Here is a 19410-nt window from a genome sequence, read left to right as displayed (position 1 = left end):
CCCCCTGGGTCACCACTGCTGGAAATTGCACAATTAGCAATGCGTTGCTTGGGATGGAAGTTTTGCAGACTCTTAAATACAAATGCCCTTGGGATTATGCTCTTGTATGAATGAATGTGAAACTATATGAGTTTACGAGATTTTTGGTGAGCTCAAAGGCGGGAGAGGATTAAAGAGGACGTGAGGGAGACGGTGTCATCAAGGGCAGAGGGAAGCCAGCGGGACGTAAGACAAACTCCACAGGTGTCACAAACCTGGCGGGCTTGGTCACTGATCTGTTGAGAGCTGGGCAGAGGCTCAGCCTCAGGGGACAGGCCAGCTGGGGAGGCGGGGAAAGGAAACGGCCACCCCCAGGAATGCCAGAGTCTTCCCGGGCGGCTCCTGCCAAAGCCGTAAGTTGTTCGATGGCCCATACTTCCCTCTTCCCACCAGCCTCCCTAGGCACTCACGTCTCTGCCGTGTGACCCACACACCAGACGCCTGGGTGTCCTGTCAAAGTGCAGACTGTGGTTCGGTGGGTCCAGGTGGGAAATGGCAGGACACGTGTTTTGAAGTCTGGTTCCCCTCCCCACGCGAGGGCGCCTCACCGTGGATTTCCAGAAGGTTCTTGGTGCCAGCCTTGCGGTGCAGCTCATCGATGTTTTGAGTGATGACCACAAGCCGGCGGCCCTGCCCACGCAGCCGGGCCTCACATTCAGCGATGGCGAGGTGCCCGGGGTTCGGTTCCTTGCTCAGCATCACCTCCCGCCGGTAGTGGTAGAACTCCCACACCAGGGATGGGTTTCGCGCAAAGGCCTGAGGGGTGGCCAGGTCCTGGGGGTGAGACAGGAGACACGAGTCAGAGAAGGAAGGGTGCACTAAGGCTCTGGAACGTGGAGGCAGGCGGCTTCCGGGGGGAGCGAGCTGGAACACATCCGCCTTAGGCCCACGCGGTGTGGCGGACGGGGCACAGGGGCCTGGGCGCCAGCCTCCGTCCTAATCCTGGGACCAACAAGGGGCCTTGAAGAAACTGCTTTTCATTTCCCCACTTCCAAGGCAGGGATAATGCAACCTGTCCCATTTTCCACTCGAGTAAATTATGACCAGGAAGCAAAGCAATATTATGCAAGAAAGTAATTCAGGTTGAATCTACTCTTTTCATGGAGTCCCAAAACATATGAGGTCCCTTTCACTGATGCAGGAAAAAAAGTGAAATACAAAATGCCCGATTGATCATGGCCACAGTTGACAAACTCAGTTTTTTATAACTATAATTATGGCTCCGCACACACACACAACTACACACAGAAAGAACAGGGGCGCCTCGGGGGCTCAGTTGGTCAAGCATCTGATGGTTGGTTTCGGCTCAGGTCACCATCTCATGATCGCAGGTTCATGAGCTCGAGCCCTGCATCGGGCTCTGGGCTGACAATGCAGGGCCTGCTTGGGATTCTCTCCTTCTCTCTCTTCCTCCCTCATTCTCCCACTCTCACTCTCCAAATAAATAAACTTCAAAAAAAAAAAAAACAAAACAGTGCACATATTAACAGAATATATAAAAATATATTTTTAAAGTACGATTCCTCTTCTAGGAGAGAAAAGTCTCATCTACCGTGAAAGAGAGAAGGGTAGTCGTTGTCTGGGGCTGCGAGCCTATGAGGAAAGGGCAAAAGGGAGCCTCTGGCAATGACCGGAACATTCTAGATCTTCATTGCGGTGGTGGTGGTGGTGGTGTTCTGCCTTTCGTTTTACCTTCGAAGGTCACTCTTCCACCTGCTAATAGTGTCAGCCTTCACTTGGGGAGTGAATGGGGAACAAACATCTACGCCGTGCATCATCGACATCCACCCTGTACTTCCCCACAAACCCTGAGCTGTTTTGACACTTCTGACTATCCTCTCCTCTCAAAGCACCCCCCGAGACCCTCCGAGCCCCCCCACCCCCTGCCTCTCTGCTTCAGCGGCTGCTTTCTGAGCCTCCACTTTCTCCCGGGACCCTAATGGCCCTCTGCCCTCCTTCCCCCACTCCTTCATCCTTAAGGCAACGATCCCCACAGCTACAGCCACAGGCTCACCTGGAGGGCAGCAGAGAGGTGACAGAACATCCTGAACATCTGCCAGCCGGGGGCATGTGATAGGGCAGGAAAGGCAGCTTCATCAGCCCTTCATTTAACAAGAAACTACCTACGAAATGTGGAATTCGTGCACTGAAGCAACTATGCACGATGGCCTCCATTCACCCAACGGAAGTCTATCAAGCACTCACGTGTGCCAGAGTTCCGGGAGCTGGGGATAGAGCAATGCGTAAAACAGACGGGGGTGCCTGGGGGGCTCAGTCGGTTCAGCGTCTGATTTCAGCTCAGGTCATGATCTCAAGGTTCGTGAGTTTGAGCCCCCTGCGTTGGGCTCTCTGCTGTCAGCGGGGAGCCTGCTTCCGAGCCTCTGTCTCCACCCACCACTGCCCCCCACCCTGTGTTCTCTAGCTCTCTGCCCCTCCCCCACTCACACTCTCCCTCTCTCTCTCTCTCAAAATAAATAAATAAATAAATAAACGTTAAAAAAAAAAAAAAAAAAAAAGGGCAGACAAAACTTCCTGCCCTCCAAAACTTGGGATTTCCTGAGCCAGGGGGAGAGCAGGAGGCTGACTGCAAAAGGCCTGAAGTTATATTCCGGGCCCATGATCATGGTCATGGCTACGCTACGGGACACACTTGCCAAAACTCATTAAATGGCACGCTTTCAAACTGGTGAATTTTATTGTATGTACAGTTGACCCCTGAACAATGTGGGGTAAAGGGCAGCGACCTCTGTGCAGTAAAAAATCTTGCGTGTAACTTTTGATTCCCCCAAACTTAACTACTAACAGCCTACTGGTGACTGGAAGCCTTACTGATAAAATAAACAGGCAATTAACACACATTCTGCATGTTATGTGTATTGCATAATGTATTCTTACAAGAAGGTATGCTAGAAAAAAGAAAATGCTATTAAGAAAATCCTAAGGGAGAGCAAATACATTTACAGTACTGTACGTATCGATACCCAAAGTACATTGTCCATTCACAACGTGAATCACCTGTCAGTATCTACAGCAATATTCTTATATATGATACAAAACACTGTAGATGCTCTACATATTACTAACGGTAGACATCAAAAAATAAAAGAGGGGCACTGGGGCGGCTCAGTTGGTTAAGGCATCAGACTCTTGGTCTGAGCTCAGGTCATGATCTCATGGTCCTGAGATGGAGCCCTACACTGGACTCCATGCTGGGTGTGAAGCCTGCTTGAGATTCTCTCCCCTTCCCCCGCTCGTGTGCGCACACACACTCTCTCTCTCTCTCTCTCTCTCAAAATGAATAAACATTAAAAAACACGTAAAAGGCAATGTGAAAAGTTCGTATTTATTCACACATAACACAATTCATACGTCAGTAATGAAGCAGCAGCAATGACTGAAATGGATACGATTGCTCCGCGGTAGCTAGCCCATACGCTGGGTGAGTAGTTATAACATCTTTACGGCATACGGTATCACAATCATATTCATAACACAGTGTTAGAAACACTTAACTTTAAAAAAAAAAAAACCACTTGCCTGTGGCGATAGGTTGATACACGGTTTCTCAAATTGTAAGAGACGCTCACTGTAGTGTACTGTAATTCTTTGAAAGCAACGTTCGAGAACCGTGAGAAAACTAACACCTTATGAACCTCATGTTAACTATCACTCACTTTATGCCTCCGTACGGGTGGGCGATGCACTTCCGTGCAGGTGAACACAGGAAGCCGTACACGATGAATTCTTGGGTGATAATGGGGATGACACAAGACACCTCCTATGGTCTGAGCCCTACGGTTATGAGGTTCTCACACGAAGACACACGCATGCACGATGGGCCGGCTTATCAACTGTGTGGCGCCAGGATTATTTATTATTCACTAAGTGGAAGCGGGTCATCATAAAGTGTCCATCCTCATTGCCTTCCAGAAGGCTGGGGCGGGGGAGGAGGATGGGGTGGGGGGTCTTGCTGTCCCAGTGGCATCAGGGGAGGGAGCGGTGCGGGAGGTGGAAGGGGAGGCTGGAGAGGCAGGCACACTGGGTGTGAGTTCATAGAAATACATCGTAATCTCTGCCCAACTTTTTTGCCTTTTCATTTCTCTCAAAATGGTTCCATACGGAACCAATTCTTCCTCCACCATCCGCTTTAGGGACAGTACCCAAGTCCGTCTTGTAAAAGAAGTCAAGGGGCGCCTGGGTAGCTCAGCTGGTAGAGCGTCCAACTCGTGATCTCAGCTCAGGTCATGGTCTCATGGTTGGTGAGTTCAAGTCCCACATCCGGCTCGGTGCTGATGGCGCTGAGCCTGCTTGGGATCCTCCCTCTCCCTTTCTCCGCCCCTCCCCAAGTTGTGTTCTCTCTCTTTCTCTCTCTCAAAACAAATAAACTTAAAGCAATTTTTTAAAAAGCAGTCTTGAATCATCGGAACGCTTTTGCCAGACTGTCTAACATCAGTTTATCTCCTGTGCTGCTTTTGCATCTTCTTCCTCACTGTCTGGCACTGGTTCCGAGGCTCTCATCTCCATCACGTCGACTCCTGTGGGTGCCTCTGGCGTGTGTCTGTTAGCGCTCGAATTTCTCCAAGATCCAGATCTTAAAACCCTTTATTTCCCTCCCGCCCCTCCGCCATTTTTGCCAGACCCATAATCCTTCTCATGGTTTCCCCGAGGGGCTGTGTGATAAATCCCAAGAAGTCACACACAACGTCTGGACTTTTCTCCAACAGGAATTTATTGTTTCGGGCTTGGTGGCTCTCGCGGCTTTTTTCTGTAACGACGATGGCACCTTCACTGGTGAAATCCTTCCAGACTTCTGTGACGCTCTCTGTTGGGGTTCCCTTCCACAGCGTTGACAATCCTTTCCATAGGACACCGTGTGTAGTGAGCATTAAAGGTCCTTCTGACCCCTGATCTAGAGGCTAAATTAGAGACGCTGTGTTTGGAGGTGAGGAGATCAGTTTGAAGCCTTCGGTGTTGAACTCACAGGGTTCTGGGACGGGGTACCGTCTGAAATCAAAGATACTTCACCAGGGACCCACCCAGAAAAAGGATTCTTGGTGTCCAGGCCTTCTTCTTGTACAAGATAAAGACAGGAAAATATTTATATTCTCCCTTCAGAACTTGGGGGTTAACGGCTCTCTAGAGAAGGGCTGTCTGATCAGAAACCCGACTGCGTTTATACAAAACCATAGAGTTAGCTTATCCCTTCTGGCCTTAAATCCTGGCGATCACTTCTCTTTCTTACTAGTAAATGTTTTTTGTAGCATTTTTTCCCCTAGAATAGGGCACTTTTGTCTATGTTAAAAACCTGTTTGGGCAGACATCCTTTCTCCTCAATGATTCTCTTAACAGCATCTGGGAACTTGTCTGCTGCCTCTTGGTTGACAGAAGCTGCTTCCGTTAATTTATTTTTGAGAGAGAGACAGAATGTGAGTGGGGAGGGGCAGAGAGAGAGGGAGACAGAATCCAAAGCCGACTCCAGGCTCCGAGCTGTCAGCACAGAGCCTGACGCAGGGCTCGAACTCACGAACCCTGAGATCATGATGTAGGCCCAAGGTGGATGCTCAACCGAGCCACCCAGGCACCCCGACCTTGGCATTTTTTAAAGCCAAACCTCTTTCTGAGGTTATCAAACCATCTCCTGCACTAAAGTCTCCAGCTTTAGGTCCTTTGCTTTCTTTGTGCTATAAGTTGTCATAAAATGATGTCACTTTCTCCCGAATCAGCTTAGTCCACAGGTATGCCTTTCTTACGGCAATCCTGAAACCGTATAGAAGCTGTGTTTTCGTTTTTGTTTTTTTTTTAATGTTTATGTATTTATTTTTGAGAGCGAGCAAGCACGAGCGGGTGAGGGGCAGAGAGAGGGGGAGAGAGAGAGAGAATCCGAAGCAGGCTTCGCACTGTCAGCGTGGAGCCCGATGGCGGGGCTCAAACCCACAAACTGTGAGATCATGACCTAGCTGAGATCAAGAGTCAGAGGCTTAACTGACTGAGCCACCCAGGCGCCCTAAAGCTACATTTTCAATACGAGATACAAACATATTTCATCCAAAGTGCAAGGTTTTTGCGTCTGCTGGTATAGCTACAGCAATGGCTTCATGATTTATTTTTTCTTTTCTTTAAAAATTTTTTAATGTTTTATTTACTTTTGATACAGGGAGAGACAGAGCATGAGTGGGGGAGGGGCAGAGAGAGAGAGAGAGAGACCCAAGCAGGCTCCGTGCCGTCGGTGCAGAGCCCAACAGGGGGCTCGAATCCACAAACTGTGAGATCGTGAGCTGAGCCAAAATCAAGAGTTGATCACTTAACCAACTGGGCCACCCAGACATCCTGTGTCACACCATATTTTAAGCAGATACTCGCAACGCGTGAGCTCACGGCAGCAGCCACAGGAGGTGGCTATGAAATCACTACAGAGGTATCGTGTGCACTGCAGTTAGTTTTACGTAGTTATGATTTAACACTGTATCTTCACATGTGTTTACGTTGCTCTAGACTACGAATGGCACCATACAGGCTCTGCATTTGCATGCCTAAGTTCTGGCAAATTTAACTTTTTGCAATAAATTTGCATGGTAGTAAATGATAAAAGACAGACTAGAACCCACATGTATTTTATGCATTCACGACATGCCTAACTTTGTCTTCGATTTTTAGAAATTTCTAGAAATTTCGGGGCTCATGTGAGAGTTTTTTCAAACTGTCGCAAATCTCTAAAAAGTTTACCACTATGTATAAAAAAAATCTGCACGTAGGTGGATCTGCACAATTCAAATCTGTGTGGTTTGAGGGTCATCTGTATATTATACCATAATACAAGTCTGTTTTTAAAAAGTCCGTGCCCATAGAGTTTCCATTCTAATGGCCTTCGTATAAAGTTTTTTTTTTTAATGTTTTTATTTATTTTCGAGACAGAGAGAGACAGAGCATGAACGGGGGAGGGGCAGAGAGAGAGGGAGACACAGAATCGGAAGCAGGCTCCAGGCTCCGAGCCGTCAGCCCAGAGGCCAACACAGGGCTCGAACTCACGGACCACGAGATCGTGACCTGAGCTGAAGTCAGACGCTTAACCGACTGAGCCACCCAGGCGCCCCCGTATAAAGTTTTTAAACGTCAAGCACTAAGCCTTCAAAACTGCAACTTTGGTTTCAAACATGAAAGTTCACAGGAACTTTAAAAATTTGTAATACTTGGGGTGCCTCGGTGGCTCAGTCAGTTAAGCATCTGACTCTTGGTTTCAGCTCAAGTCATGATCTCACGGCTTGTGAGTTCCAGCCCCACGTCGGGTTATGAACTGACAGTGCGGAGCCTGCTTTGGATTCTCTCTCTCCCCTTCTTTCCTTGCCCCTCCCCCACTCGTGCTGCCTCTGTCTCTCTCAAAATAAATAAATACACTTAAGAACTGTGTTAATACTTAATTTCAAGATCTATAGAAAAGTAATGAGCTATGCTTAGCACGACTTTTCTGATTCCACTTTAAGTTAGAGAAGAAATCGAAATTGTTACACGAATAAATGCGATCTGTACATATCTAGAAAGTAAGGAAAGTGGCTGCTTTGCTTATGCCTGAGACCCTAATCATACAGACTTTGTGTTGAGGCCAAAACGAATAAGGACAAGAGTCATGGTCAATTTCGAATCTTTTTTCCCTCTGGGCCAGGCATCAGGCTCTGAGTCAAACTGTGCTTCCTTCAGTAGAACCTCTCGGTATTCTGGAAACATCACTCACCTGAGCTTGCCATGTTCTCCAATAGCCCCCAGCTCCTCTGAAGGTCGGAACCCCACTCTCAGCACTAACGCCAGCCCCCGAAATGATGACTATGTGCTTTGCTTTTGCAAAGAACTTCCGAAAATCAGCCATACCTAAAGAGAGCATAAAATCTTTATAAATCCACCGTACCATTTGGACATTTATATTCTGTATCAATCGTTCATATTTTGACTTGACCTTGCGTGAAATTATATTTTAGGACACCCAAATAAAAATCATTCCGATGCCACGAAGATGCCACCTGTGTGGCCTGATGTGAGACCGTATAGAGTCTTAAGAAAGAAGCAGGAACAGGAGCCTGGGTGGCTCAGCCGGTTGAGCGTCCGACTCTTGATTTTGGCTCAGGGCAGGATCTCACGGGTTCGTGGGTTCCAGCCCTGCATCAGGCTCTGCATTGTCTACTCGGATTCTCTCTCTCCTTCTCTCTCTCTCTGCCCCTCCCCCACAGGCATGCTCTGTCTCTCTCCAAGTAGATAAACTTAAGGAAAAAAAAAGTAGGGGCTTCAGGCACATGACACTGGCTTCCGATCTCAGCTCTGCCTCCCATCCATCCACCTGTGAGATCCGATGCAAACAAGTGGCCTCTGCGGCCCTAGCTGTTTGATGTGCACAGTACTGCCTTCCCCAGAGCAGGCTCTCGCAGGGGTTTTTAGCAGCTAATGGATGGGACGCATCCTCCTTCCTAACAGTAAAAACAAGCTAGTGTAGGAGGGTTCACCTCAGGCCCACTGGACCCCTTCCTCCCCAAATCCCCTTCCCTTTGGGGATCTTGCTAATTGCAGCGTCCCCTCGGCATCATTACAAGCTGAGGGTGAGGCTCCCTCCCCTGTGAACAGATGCTCAGCTCCAAACCTGGACAACGTTCTTTACAACTCAAGCAACAGTTGGATCTCTCAGCAAGACATCACCAGGGACTTGGGGTCACAAAAAGCAGGCGAACCCGGAGCATAACCGGAGAGCAGGTCACAGACTACAGCTGGCTCGCTGTCTGGGATGGGGGGCCTTGTTCTGCACCTCCAGGCCTTCTCCCTCTGCAGCTCTGACCAACAGAGGCAGCAGCAACCGTCCTTCAGTGAGGGCGCACCACGCCCCAGGCTCCGCACCAAGCACCGTGCGTGGACCACAAGGGAGAGTCCGCCCTTGCAATAATGTCCTCGTCCCTGGTTAAGAATGACTTGGTGACGCCATTGAGTGGTGCTGGGGCCCCCGGAGGCCGGGCCCAAGCAGTGCAGAGCTGAGCACAAGCTGTCAGGAGAAGAGAAACTCCCCCTTCTGCCCTCCCGCTGGAGAGGCAAAAGCCGGACCAACACTGCTTGTGGCCCCTTGACACTGACGTCTTCTGGGAGTGGCTAACCTGGGCTCCTGCTCTGCAGATTCTCGCAAAAGAGCAGACGAGTTCTTCAGCGGATGCAGACAGAAGGTTTTCTGGTCTCCTGCTGGAGGCAGTGGTGACCAAGGTTGACCCCTGGACGGGATGAGCATCCCCTGAGAGATGGCGCCCATGACAGGAGGATGGGAGAAAGGATAGCAGGATGGGGGCGGAGAGACAATGAACTTAGACATGAAAGGAATGTGACTTCATTCTGTGCCCCAGCTGGGAAGACAGATCCTGCTGGTTTCTCATACATCCACGACGCCTCCCTTTCAAGCCCAGAGTCACCTCCACGCCTGGCCCAGGGTGAGAATCTCAATAAAGACCCAACCTGCCCTCCCCGTCCCTTCCTCTCTGGCTGCTGGTAAGAATGCACAGGGAGTGAAAACAGACTCTCAGAAGCAAAGACGCATAGGCTCACTACTCCCTCTCCTACCACATTCCCGAAGCTTCTCCGGGACCACGTTTCTGGCAGCACAAAGCTCAAAGGACTGAACATGGTGCTGGCACACTGTTCCTGGGGTATAACCAGCCCAACCACTTGCCAACCACACCAAAGCTCAGCCCACGCTCACGTCCCTTTCGGAGATAGACCACCGTAAGAAATGAAGCCCACTAAAGCTGACCAACCAGGAGAAAAGGAACCCCGTCTGGGTAGATTCGGGTTTGCAGTCTGATCTAATCCCCTGAAAGAACAAGATGCTTCATAAGAAAACGGGCAAGTATTTTACTCGGGGCCATTTGTGCGACTCCTGGGTTCAAACCCTACAAAGATCCTCAAGGACTTCAAAGTTCGCCCATAAAACTTTCCCCAGCCCTAAGAGTCTTTTTCACCTGAAATGTAAACTCTTGTCATCCCACTGATGAAAAGATCCCAGGTCCAAGTGACTCCTTTAAAAGGTCCCACTTTAAAAGCAATGTCTAGAAACAAAAAGGGCAACTTAGGTTTGGTTCTTGGAAAACAGGATGTAAGATATAATACTGTTAATGTGGTGCGAAATCCTAAAAGAAGAAAAAGGAGGAGGAGAAAAGAAAAGAAAAAAGAAAAGAAAAGAAGAGAAGAGAAGAGAAGAGAAGAGGAGAGAAGAGGAAAGAAGAGGAAAGAAGAGAAGAGAAGAGAAGAGAAGAGAAGAGAAGAGAAGAGAAGAGAAGAGAAGAGAAGAGAAGAACATTTCCTAACTACCACAGGAAAACACAGCAGGACACTTTGCACTTCCAAACCCAGACGGCCCGCTCTGGGCAGAAGCCAGGCACAACCGTGGGTCTCACTACAGCCTCTAGCAGCCTGCCCTGTTCTCCACAGCCAGGAGCACCAAGGGATTGGGTTTTTCTTTTTTTTTTTATTTCTGAGGGTGGGCAAACAGAAGCAGGGGCCGTTATGCCTGAGCACACTTGCAGGATTAGAAAAATCCAGAAGTTGAAAATGAGGCAAAAAGAGGTCAGCTTGGCCTTTCAATGCCACCCTGGATTCAGCACTCTTGAACAGGCTCATCCAAGGTCCTTTTAGTATATAAATCTGTTAGACTCTATCTTCCCTGCAGACAAATCCTACCTCGGGGCGCCTGGGTGGCTCACTTGGTTAAGCGTCCAACTCTTGATTTCAACTCAGGCCATGATCTCACAGTTCATGAGATGGAGCCCCACATCGGGCTCTGTGCTGCCATCACGGAGCCTGCCTGTAACTCTCTCCCTCTCTCTCTCTCTCTCTCTCTCTCTCTCTCTGTCTGCCCCTCCCCAGCTTGCTCTCTCTCTCAAAATAAATAAGTAAACTTAAAAAAAAGTCGTTATCAAGGGGTGCCTGGGTGGCTGAGTCGGTTGAGTGTCCGACTTCCGCTCAGGTCATGATCTCATGGTTCGTGGGTTTGAGCCCCGCATCAGGCTCTGTGCCGACAGCTGGGAGCCTGGAGCCTGCTTGGGATTCTGTGTCTCCCTCTCTCTCTGCCCCTCCCCCACACGCACTCTCCCTCTCTCTCTCTCTCTCTCTCTCTCTCTCAAAAATACACATTAAAAAAAAATTTTTTTTTTAATCTCTGAAGTAGAAAATCTACTCCACATTACCCTGTAGGACAGTCTCCTGCTTTCCCCTCCTGCTGAGAGGTGAGGATTTTAAAGTACAAATCAGGGCACCCGGGTGGCTCAGTTAGTTGAGCATATGACTTCAGCTCAAGTCACGATCTCACAGTTTGTGGGTTTGAGCCCCACGTCGGGCTTTGCGCTGACAGCTGGGAGCCTGCTTAGGATTCTCTCTGTCTCTCTCTCTCTGCCTCTCCCCTCCCCTCTCTCTCAAAAATAAACATTTAAAAACAATTTAAATGCAAATCCTATGTGAGAAGCTTGAATGCAAACATTCTGGGAGAAGCAATAAAATGTCTTCAGTGGGCTTGCACTTGACCTACTAAGCGATGATCCCAGATCCTGACCTGCAGGGGGCTTGCCTGAGGGCAGGAGCGCAGTGTGGCTTTCTCCAAAATCTTGCCCAGCACCCACTCCACTACAGACATTACCCCCTCAAAGTGCAGGAACGTTCAGGTACTTTAAATTCCACCGGAGAGAAAGGAGTGGCAGGCTGAGAAAGACCTACTTGAACTTGGTCGAGCCATCGTCGGGCAAATCCGGGTTCGGGTGGAGACGGGAGACTTCAGTCCACTACACAGCCAGGAGAGTAATCGACAGGGGACAATCTGAAGAGGCGGCATCAGGTTTTCTTTGTAGTCCCAACTCCAGAGATGGGCTTCAGAAAAAAAACACAGACACAAACAGAAACAGTCAACTTCTATCTCTACACGTGTATACGAAAGTAAGAAGGCCCTTGACAAAAACCATTAGTAACAGACCTTGAGGGGAATGTATCCTCTAAAGCAACGGTTTTCAGGCTGTGTTTTCAAGCTGTTCCAGGTGCCCTGGAGCAGTGGCTCTCAAAGACGGGTCCCCAGACCAGCAGCAGCACCTGAGATCTTACTAGAAATTGCAAAGTCAGGGGCTCCACCGCAGATCCACTGATTCAGAAACTTGGCAGGTGGGGCCCCCGTCTGTCTCCAAGTGATTCTGATGAATGTTCAGGTTTGAGAACCTCTGCCCTAGAGGCTTGGGAAGGGGTAAGATGTGAGAATTCATTCAGAAAACAAGTTCTTCTGCTTTTTAAAACGTATGAAAAGGTAAGAAAAAGGAGTGTCTTCTCAACTTTGGGTCAAAAGACAGTTTCTACGAGAAGGTAAACTCTAACTGAGAACAGAACGAGGCAGGGAAGACACATACTATGACAACGAATGGGATCAAGAGGACATCAGGTCAAAGGAACTTGTGACTTAAAGCACAGTCAGTAAAGTCTTATCCATCCCTGAGGAAACATATAAAAGGGAAACAGACACAGAGCAAGACAATATTTAGATCAATGACATCAAAAGGGTAGTTGGCAGGGCTGACTTCTAGCTAGAGGGCAAACTGTTGGACAGACTCAGAATGAAAAAGTCTGTAGATCCAGAAAATAGAAAAAGAACACATTTACCAAAACTTCATAATCCCTTTGGAAGGCAACCTATCAAGATTACAGACGCTGGGAAGGCAAGCTGGTACAGCCACTCAGGAAAACAGTCTGGAGGTTCCTCAAAAAACTAAAACCTTACAACCCAGCAATTGCACTACTAGGCATTTCTGCACGGGATGCAGGTGTGCTGTTTCGAAGGGACACATGCACCCCGATGTTTATAGCAGCACTATCAACAACAGCCAAAGGATGGAAAGAGCCCGAATGTCCAATGGATGAATGGATAAAGAAGATGTGGTATATAGATACAATGGAGTATTACTCGGCAATCAGAAAGAATGAAATCTTGCCATTTGCAACGACGTGGATGGAACCGGAGGGTATTATGCTAAGCGAAATCAGTCAGTCAGAGAAAGACAAAAATCATATGACTTCACTCACATGAGGACTTTAAGAGACAAAACAGATGAACATAAGGGAAGGGAAACAAAAATAACATAAAAACAGGGAGGGGGACAAAGCATAAGAGACTCATAAATATGGAGAACCAAGAGGGTTACTGGAGGGGGTGTAGGAGGGGGGATGGGCTAAACGGGTCAGGGGCACTAAGGAATCTACTCCTGAAATCATGATTGCACTATATGCTAATTTGGATGTAAATTTTAAAAAATAAAAGATAAAATATAAAAAAAAAAAGATTACAAGTGCATTTTTCCCTTTGCCCTAGCAATCCCAAGTGAGGAAATTTGTAAAACAGTGAGACTGGCCCACATCCAAAATGACGAATCTGTAGGGTTGTTCTTTAGTTCAGTTTGACTAACAGCAGGAGACTGGAAACAACCTAACTGTCCACCTATGGGGGATGAGTTCAGTAAACACAATGGCACAGTCACAACATGCAGCTTGACAAAAAAGAAGGTACATACGATTCTACCAATATGACATTTTGGAAGGGACAAAACTATGGGGACAGAAAATATGTCATGGTCACCTGAGCAGGGAGGAGTGAATACACAAAGGGGCACAAGGGGATTTTGGGGGGTGATGGAATTGTCCTACAAGTTGATTATGGTGGCGGTTACGATTGTTGTCTGTCAAAACCCACAGAACACTACACGAAAAAGGGTTCATTTTCCTGTATGTGAACTATAAAATAGTTTAAAAATAAAAGTAATGGGTATAGGGTTTCAGTTTTGTAAGATAAAGAGAGTTCTGGAGATTGGTTATGTAACAACGTGAATGTACTTACTTAACACTATTGAACTGTACCCTTAAAAATGGCCAAGATGCTAAATGTTATGTGTCGTTTCCTATAATTTTTTTTTAAAAAAACAAATGGAGGCGCCTGGGGGGCTCAGTCGGCTGAACGTCCGACTTCAGCTTAGGTCATGATCTCACAGTCTGTGAGTTCGAGCTCCACGTCAGGCTCTGTGCTGACAGCTTGGAGCCTGGAGCCTGCTTCGGATTCTGTGTCTCCCTCTCTCTCTCTGCTCCTCCCCTGCTCATGCTCGGTCTCTCTGTGTCTCAAAAGTAAATTAAAACATTTTAAAAAATTTAAAAAACACACAAATGAACCAAGTGATCACAGGTGATTTGCTGGCTGATTCCGTATTTAGAAGCAGACAGCTCCCTGACTTCAGAGTGAGGGCCGGTATCAGCGGAGCAGAGGATGTTCGGAGAGGTTAAAAATAAATGTCTGGAAGATGAGGCTCAAAACTCTGTTAGTGCCAAATCAGACTATTTAATTCCACAACTCAGTCCGGTATGCAGATGTCCCATGTTAAAAAAAAAAAAAAAAAAAGAATAAAGACATTGTCTCTAACCTTTTTTTTTTTTTTTTTAACGTAAGCACTATACCCAATGTGGGGCTTGAATTCACAACCTGGGTTCAACAGTTGGATGCTCTACCGACTGACCCAACCAGATGCCCCAAGACAGCCTCTCTAACCTGGAGAGACATCTCCAGAATATAAATACCGTTTTGTAAAAGAAAGGGGATAGGAGGTACCATAGTACTACGGGACCACAGTACTCGTTGGCATTTGCGTTAAAAACGTGGAAGAGGGGCGCCTGGGTGGCGCAGTCGGTTAAGCGTCCGACTTCAGCCAGGTCACGATCTCGCGGTCCGTGAGTTCGAGCCCCGCGTCGGGCTCTGGGCTGATGGCTCAGAGCCTGGAGCCTGTTTCCGATTCTGTGTCTCCCTCTCTCTCTGCCCCTCCCCCGTTCATGCTCTGTCTCTCTCTGTCCCAAAAATAAATAAACGTTGAAAAAAAAAATTTAAAAAAAAAAAGTCACTAGGAATTTGAGGCGCCCGGGGGGTTTAGTCGGTTAAACGTCCAACCGTGGGTTTCGGCTTGCTTCACGATCTCACGGTTGGTGGAACCGGGTCCTGTGTCGGGAGGGCTCTGTGCTGACCGTGGGGAGCCTGCTTGGGATTCTCTCTCTTTCTCAAAGTAAATAAACATTGTTAAAAGTCATTAAGCATTGTAAAGAATTTAAGGAAATAAGATCCAAGCAACAGAGGCATCAACCTAAAGCAGCTGGGGATACTGCTTTGTCCGTAGCTCTTTTGCACAAGGGTCTCAATGATGAGTCTTCTACTAAATAGCTATGAAATGAAAACAAATCTTTTTTTCCCCCTATTTTTTCTTAAAAAAAAATGTTTATTCATTTTGAGAGAGAAATAGAGAGAGCCCGAGTGAGCAGGGGAGGGTCGGAAGGGGAGAATCTTGATTTCTGCTCAGGTCATGATCCCAGAGTCCTGGGATCCAGTCCCGGGTTGAGTTCCACATGGAACGTGGAGCTTGCTTGGGATTCTCTCTCTCTCTCTCTCTCTCTCTCTCTCAAATAATAATCATCATAAAGTAGAAAAAAGTTTTACTTGATCATATTTCAATATTTCCAAAAATCACTAGTTTCTATTTTCTTTGCCCAGGAAATGCAATCAGCAAGTACTTCTTGGGAAGATAGCTTTAGTTCTTAGGTGAATTATGCCAAATGTCCCCCCCACATATATATGCATGTATACATACACTCAAGGACTATAATACAATTAAAATACTTTCTAAACATCTATATTCTTTGTATTGCAAATCTTTTATCGTACTAACTTATCAATTTATTAGTAAAGTCTAAGTTTTCCTTTTTTTAAATGTTTATTTTGAGAGGGAGAGAACTAGCAGGCGAGGGACAGAGAAAGTGGGAGAGAGTATCCGAAGCTGATAGCGCAGAACCTGACATGGGGCTCGAACTCACAAACCGTGAGATCATGACCTGAGCCAAAATCAAGAGTCGGACGCTTAGCCAACTGAGCCATCCAGGCGTCTCAGAATGCAAGTTTTTCATTGTCTATCTGAAGTAGTCAATCAGTGAGATAATTTCTGGTCTCACAAAACCCACTCCGCTTCCTGTTTTACTGGTGAACATCTCACATGATGTTTTTAATAAGTGGAGGAACCATTTTGCTAAGTTTTCCGTTAATTTAAAAGATGTTCTGCAAATCTTTCAGTGAATGTACAGACTAGAGATTAAATACAGCAGTGCCACCTGAAATTTACTTCCAAGATTGGAAATGCTCAGAACACAAGGCTATTTTCAAGATACTCCCACAAAGTATTTATTGGAAACATCTTCTGTGCCAACATTTATCTGCTTTTCGGGGGGGGGGGGGTGCTGGTCGGAGTGGTTTACCTTCTACAAGCTTACGACCCTGTTCAAGTGTAAAAGCAAATTCCTCTAAGCAGCACAGGCCACGGCCGGCCGTGCTGAGTCGGAGAATGAAGAACTCCATTACTCTGCCTTTTATCTGCAGGGTGGGAGACAGACCACAGGGGAGAAAATAAACTAACTCATCAAACAGTCATTGGGAGCTTTCTGGGTGCAGGACTGGTTCCCCAAACACTGACATTCCTCTGGGTGAATGGCAGTTCCCTGTTTAACCAGACTTTTGAAATCACCTACTGAATTAGAAGAAAAGAACAACGTCTCTCTGTTCCCTGTGTATTTTTCAATGCTGAAAAATACTATAAATGAAAGGCTCCATCAGGAAGTCAAGAGAAAAACACTGATTTAAAATACGTAAGTATATTGCAAAGGAACTGCAAAAACCAACACAAATAATTTCTGAAACCCTAGGAGTTAAGTGCAATGTACCAGTCCCCACTAGCACACTTATTCCCTCACCCCTCTACCAACTGCTCTTGTCAAGGCCACCAGTGACCTCCATCCACCTTGCTAAACCCAATGGTCGTCCGGATCCTCCTACTTGGCCACGTCCAGCCTCTGACCCATTTGATCACTTCTACAGGAAACATTTGCTTCTTCTGGTTTCCAGGCACCACACTTTCCAGATTTTCCTCCTACCTCTCTGGGTCTCCCATCCGCCCCTCCAATGTCCAACGGGCACTCCCACCTCACACAGCCCCGCCTGAGCTCCAGAACCTTCCCCACACCTTCTCCGCGCAAAGCCTTAAGGCATCGGCTCCTTGAACCTGACCTCTCCCTTTCACATCTCACACCCCAGTCTGGCCCAGGCCACCATCATCGGCGACCCGGGCTGCTGCAGTGGCCACACTGGCTCCACTCGGAGCCCCCCTGCGGCTCCCCCTACAGAGGGGCCCGCCAGGCCCACCTGATCCGGCCGAGTGACTTTGAACCTCGCTTCCTGCCCCCTCCCTCGTCTCTCGGGCGGCAGGTGCCCGCGAGCTGTGCCACCACCGGGCTCGGGGCTTCGCACGGGCCGCGGCCCCGCCCGGGGAGCCTCCTGGGGTCCTCCCGCAGAAGCGAGCTCCGCTCCCCTCCCCCTCGCCCTCCCACCCGTCGTGGGCCCCGGAAGAGGGGAGCGCGCATGCGCCCGCCGGCACCGCCCCCCGGCCCGCCACGGCCGGGGGAGCTTCGAATCCGCTCCGGTCGGTGCTGGGTTGGGACCCCCGGCGGGGAGCGGAGGACGGGCCGCCGAGCCCGCAGGCCGCGCGGAGACGCACCTGCCGGAGGCGGGAACGGCGGCGGCGGCGGCGGCCCTGACGCGGGGGGCGGGCTGTGGAGGCCGCGGGGCGGGCCGGCCACCTGCCCCGCTGCAGCGGCCCCTGCCGGACACCCAGCCTGGCCGCGCTCGCGAACGGCGGGGGCCACCCCCGCTCCTGTCTGTCCGCCAGCAACCGCGGAGCGGAGCAGGGGGCGGTGTCTTGCCGCGTCTTTGCGCGCTTCCCCGATGTGTTGTGAATTACTACCTGCTTTCCTCCGGCCGGATCACACAGCTTCCGGACAGAGCACTTCAAACACTAGAAAACGCAATCTCCAAAGATGGTTAGTCGGGTTTCCGGGCGGCGACCCCTGAGATTTTTACCTGGGTGTCCCAAGGAAACAGTTTGAGGGTCTCTAGGGCAGTGTGTCCCAAATGGCTCCACGTGTCTGATTGCCCTTAAAATCGCCCAGGTTTCTTCCTTTTGATTCAGGCTGACCACCAGCACTAGCCTTCCTGCAGAACTGCCTACGCGTGTGCCCGTGGATCTGAACCGGAAGTGGCCTGAGAACCTGGGTGCAAAAAACGTTACCTTGACATTTGTTTTCTGGTGTCAGACCTCAACCACTTCCTAGTTTGGCTGGAAATTCAGCCCACTTTGGAAGCCTCTCTTGCTCCTGTAGGCTCTTGCAGCCCCTCAGGGGCTTAGGGAATCCAAGGATATGGGAGGAGGGCCTCACATCTAACTATTTCCCTCCCCCCCCCCCCCCCCCCGCTCCCTCTCCACGTGTATGTGGCACTTACTTTGTGACGGACACTTGTAAGCGCTTAATATACCTTAGCCAGTTTCTTTTTTTTTTTTTAGTTTATTTATTTTGAGACAGAGAGAATGCATGGGAGGGGCAGAGAGAGAGGAAGAGAGCGAGAACTCCAAGCAGGCTCTGTGCTGCCAAATACAGAACCGGTCACAGGGCTTGAACTCACGAACTGTGAGATGGCTGACCTCAGCCAAAACCAAGAGCCAGGATGCTTAACCTACTGAGGCGCCCAGCCTTAACCAGTTTAAATCTTCCCTGTTATCCCTACTTCACTGGTGGGGAAACGGAAACCCAGGGAAGTGATGCCCGAGGCAGAAAAGCTGTTGATAGAGCTAAGATTCGAACCTAAGTGCTTTAGCTCCAGATACAAAGGTCGGGGCTTCCACACACACTTTCTCTTATTACAGTGTTGTTCCATGGTTTCGTGTGCCAGTGAGATTAGCCTTTGAGTGTTCATCCTTTCCTACATTCAGATACTGGGTGCAGGGAGCTGGGGTGGGGGGGGCGGGGTGCAGTGCCCCTCACTGCAACCTTTCATGGTTTCAAGGCCCAACATGTAGCCCTCTGCCTCCGCCCACATGTTCACCCACCTCTGGGGCGTGGCCGTCCGTCAAGGTCCAGGAGTCTCCTCCCTACAGCAACCCTCCCTACCAACCCCTCAACGCCATCCCTTCTTCCAGACTTGGATGAGCTGACTGTTCCTCCTAAAGCATCATTAGCTACCGTCCTTGCCATCGTTCAAGCAACTCCCGCTGAATCTCCCGATGGCCTTGTTCTTTTCAAAACAAAGACTGTCCCCTCTTCCTGAAATGTTCTTTCCCTATTCCCTCAAGAGTAACTCCTCTCAACCTTCCCGGCTCCCCTCAATCGTAACTTCCTCAAGGAAGCCTTCTCTGACCCCAGCTCTCCGCCCCCCCCCCCCATGTGTGAGATCCCTTGTTCCTGATCCAGACTCTTCCAGCAATTATC

The 19410-nt window shown here is 48.8% G+C and overlaps 1 protein-coding gene across 6 annotated transcripts in view; it reads right to left on the bottom strand.

Annotated features, from left to right (window-relative positions):
- Positions 1-18154, bottom strand: part of SIRT5 (sirtuin 5) — a 39552-nt gene extending 21398 nt beyond the window's left edge. For 3 of the 6 annotated variants that reach the window (XM_027040318.2, XM_027040320.2, XM_027040321.2), the window contains exons 1-4: positions 17294-17426; positions 11761-11910; positions 7766-7899; positions 588-813 (exon numbers count right to left, since the gene is read on the bottom strand). In XM_027040318.2, the coding sequence (XP_026896119.1) occupies positions 588-813; positions 7766-7899; positions 11761-11875 (475 nt within the window). In that variant the 5' untranslated portion in view covers positions 11876-11910; positions 17294-17426. Of the gene's footprint in view, positions 1-587; positions 814-7765; positions 7900-11760; positions 11911-12138; positions 12264-17293; positions 17427-17645; positions 17784-18007 lie in introns of those variants that run through there. The other 3 variants (XM_015071373.3, XM_027040319.2, XM_015071372.3) reach the window with 3 other exon arrangements.
- Positions 18155-19410: the final 1256 nt, after the last annotated feature.

The sequence above is a fragment of the Acinonyx jubatus genome, chromosome B2 (genome assembly GCF_027475565.1).
Source record: "Acinonyx jubatus isolate Ajub_Pintada_27869175 chromosome B2, VMU_Ajub_asm_v1.0, whole genome shotgun sequence".
Lineage (NCBI taxonomy): Eukaryota > Metazoa > Chordata > Mammalia > Carnivora > Felidae > Acinonyx > Acinonyx jubatus.
This window is presented reverse-complemented; position numbering and strand designations above follow the sequence as displayed.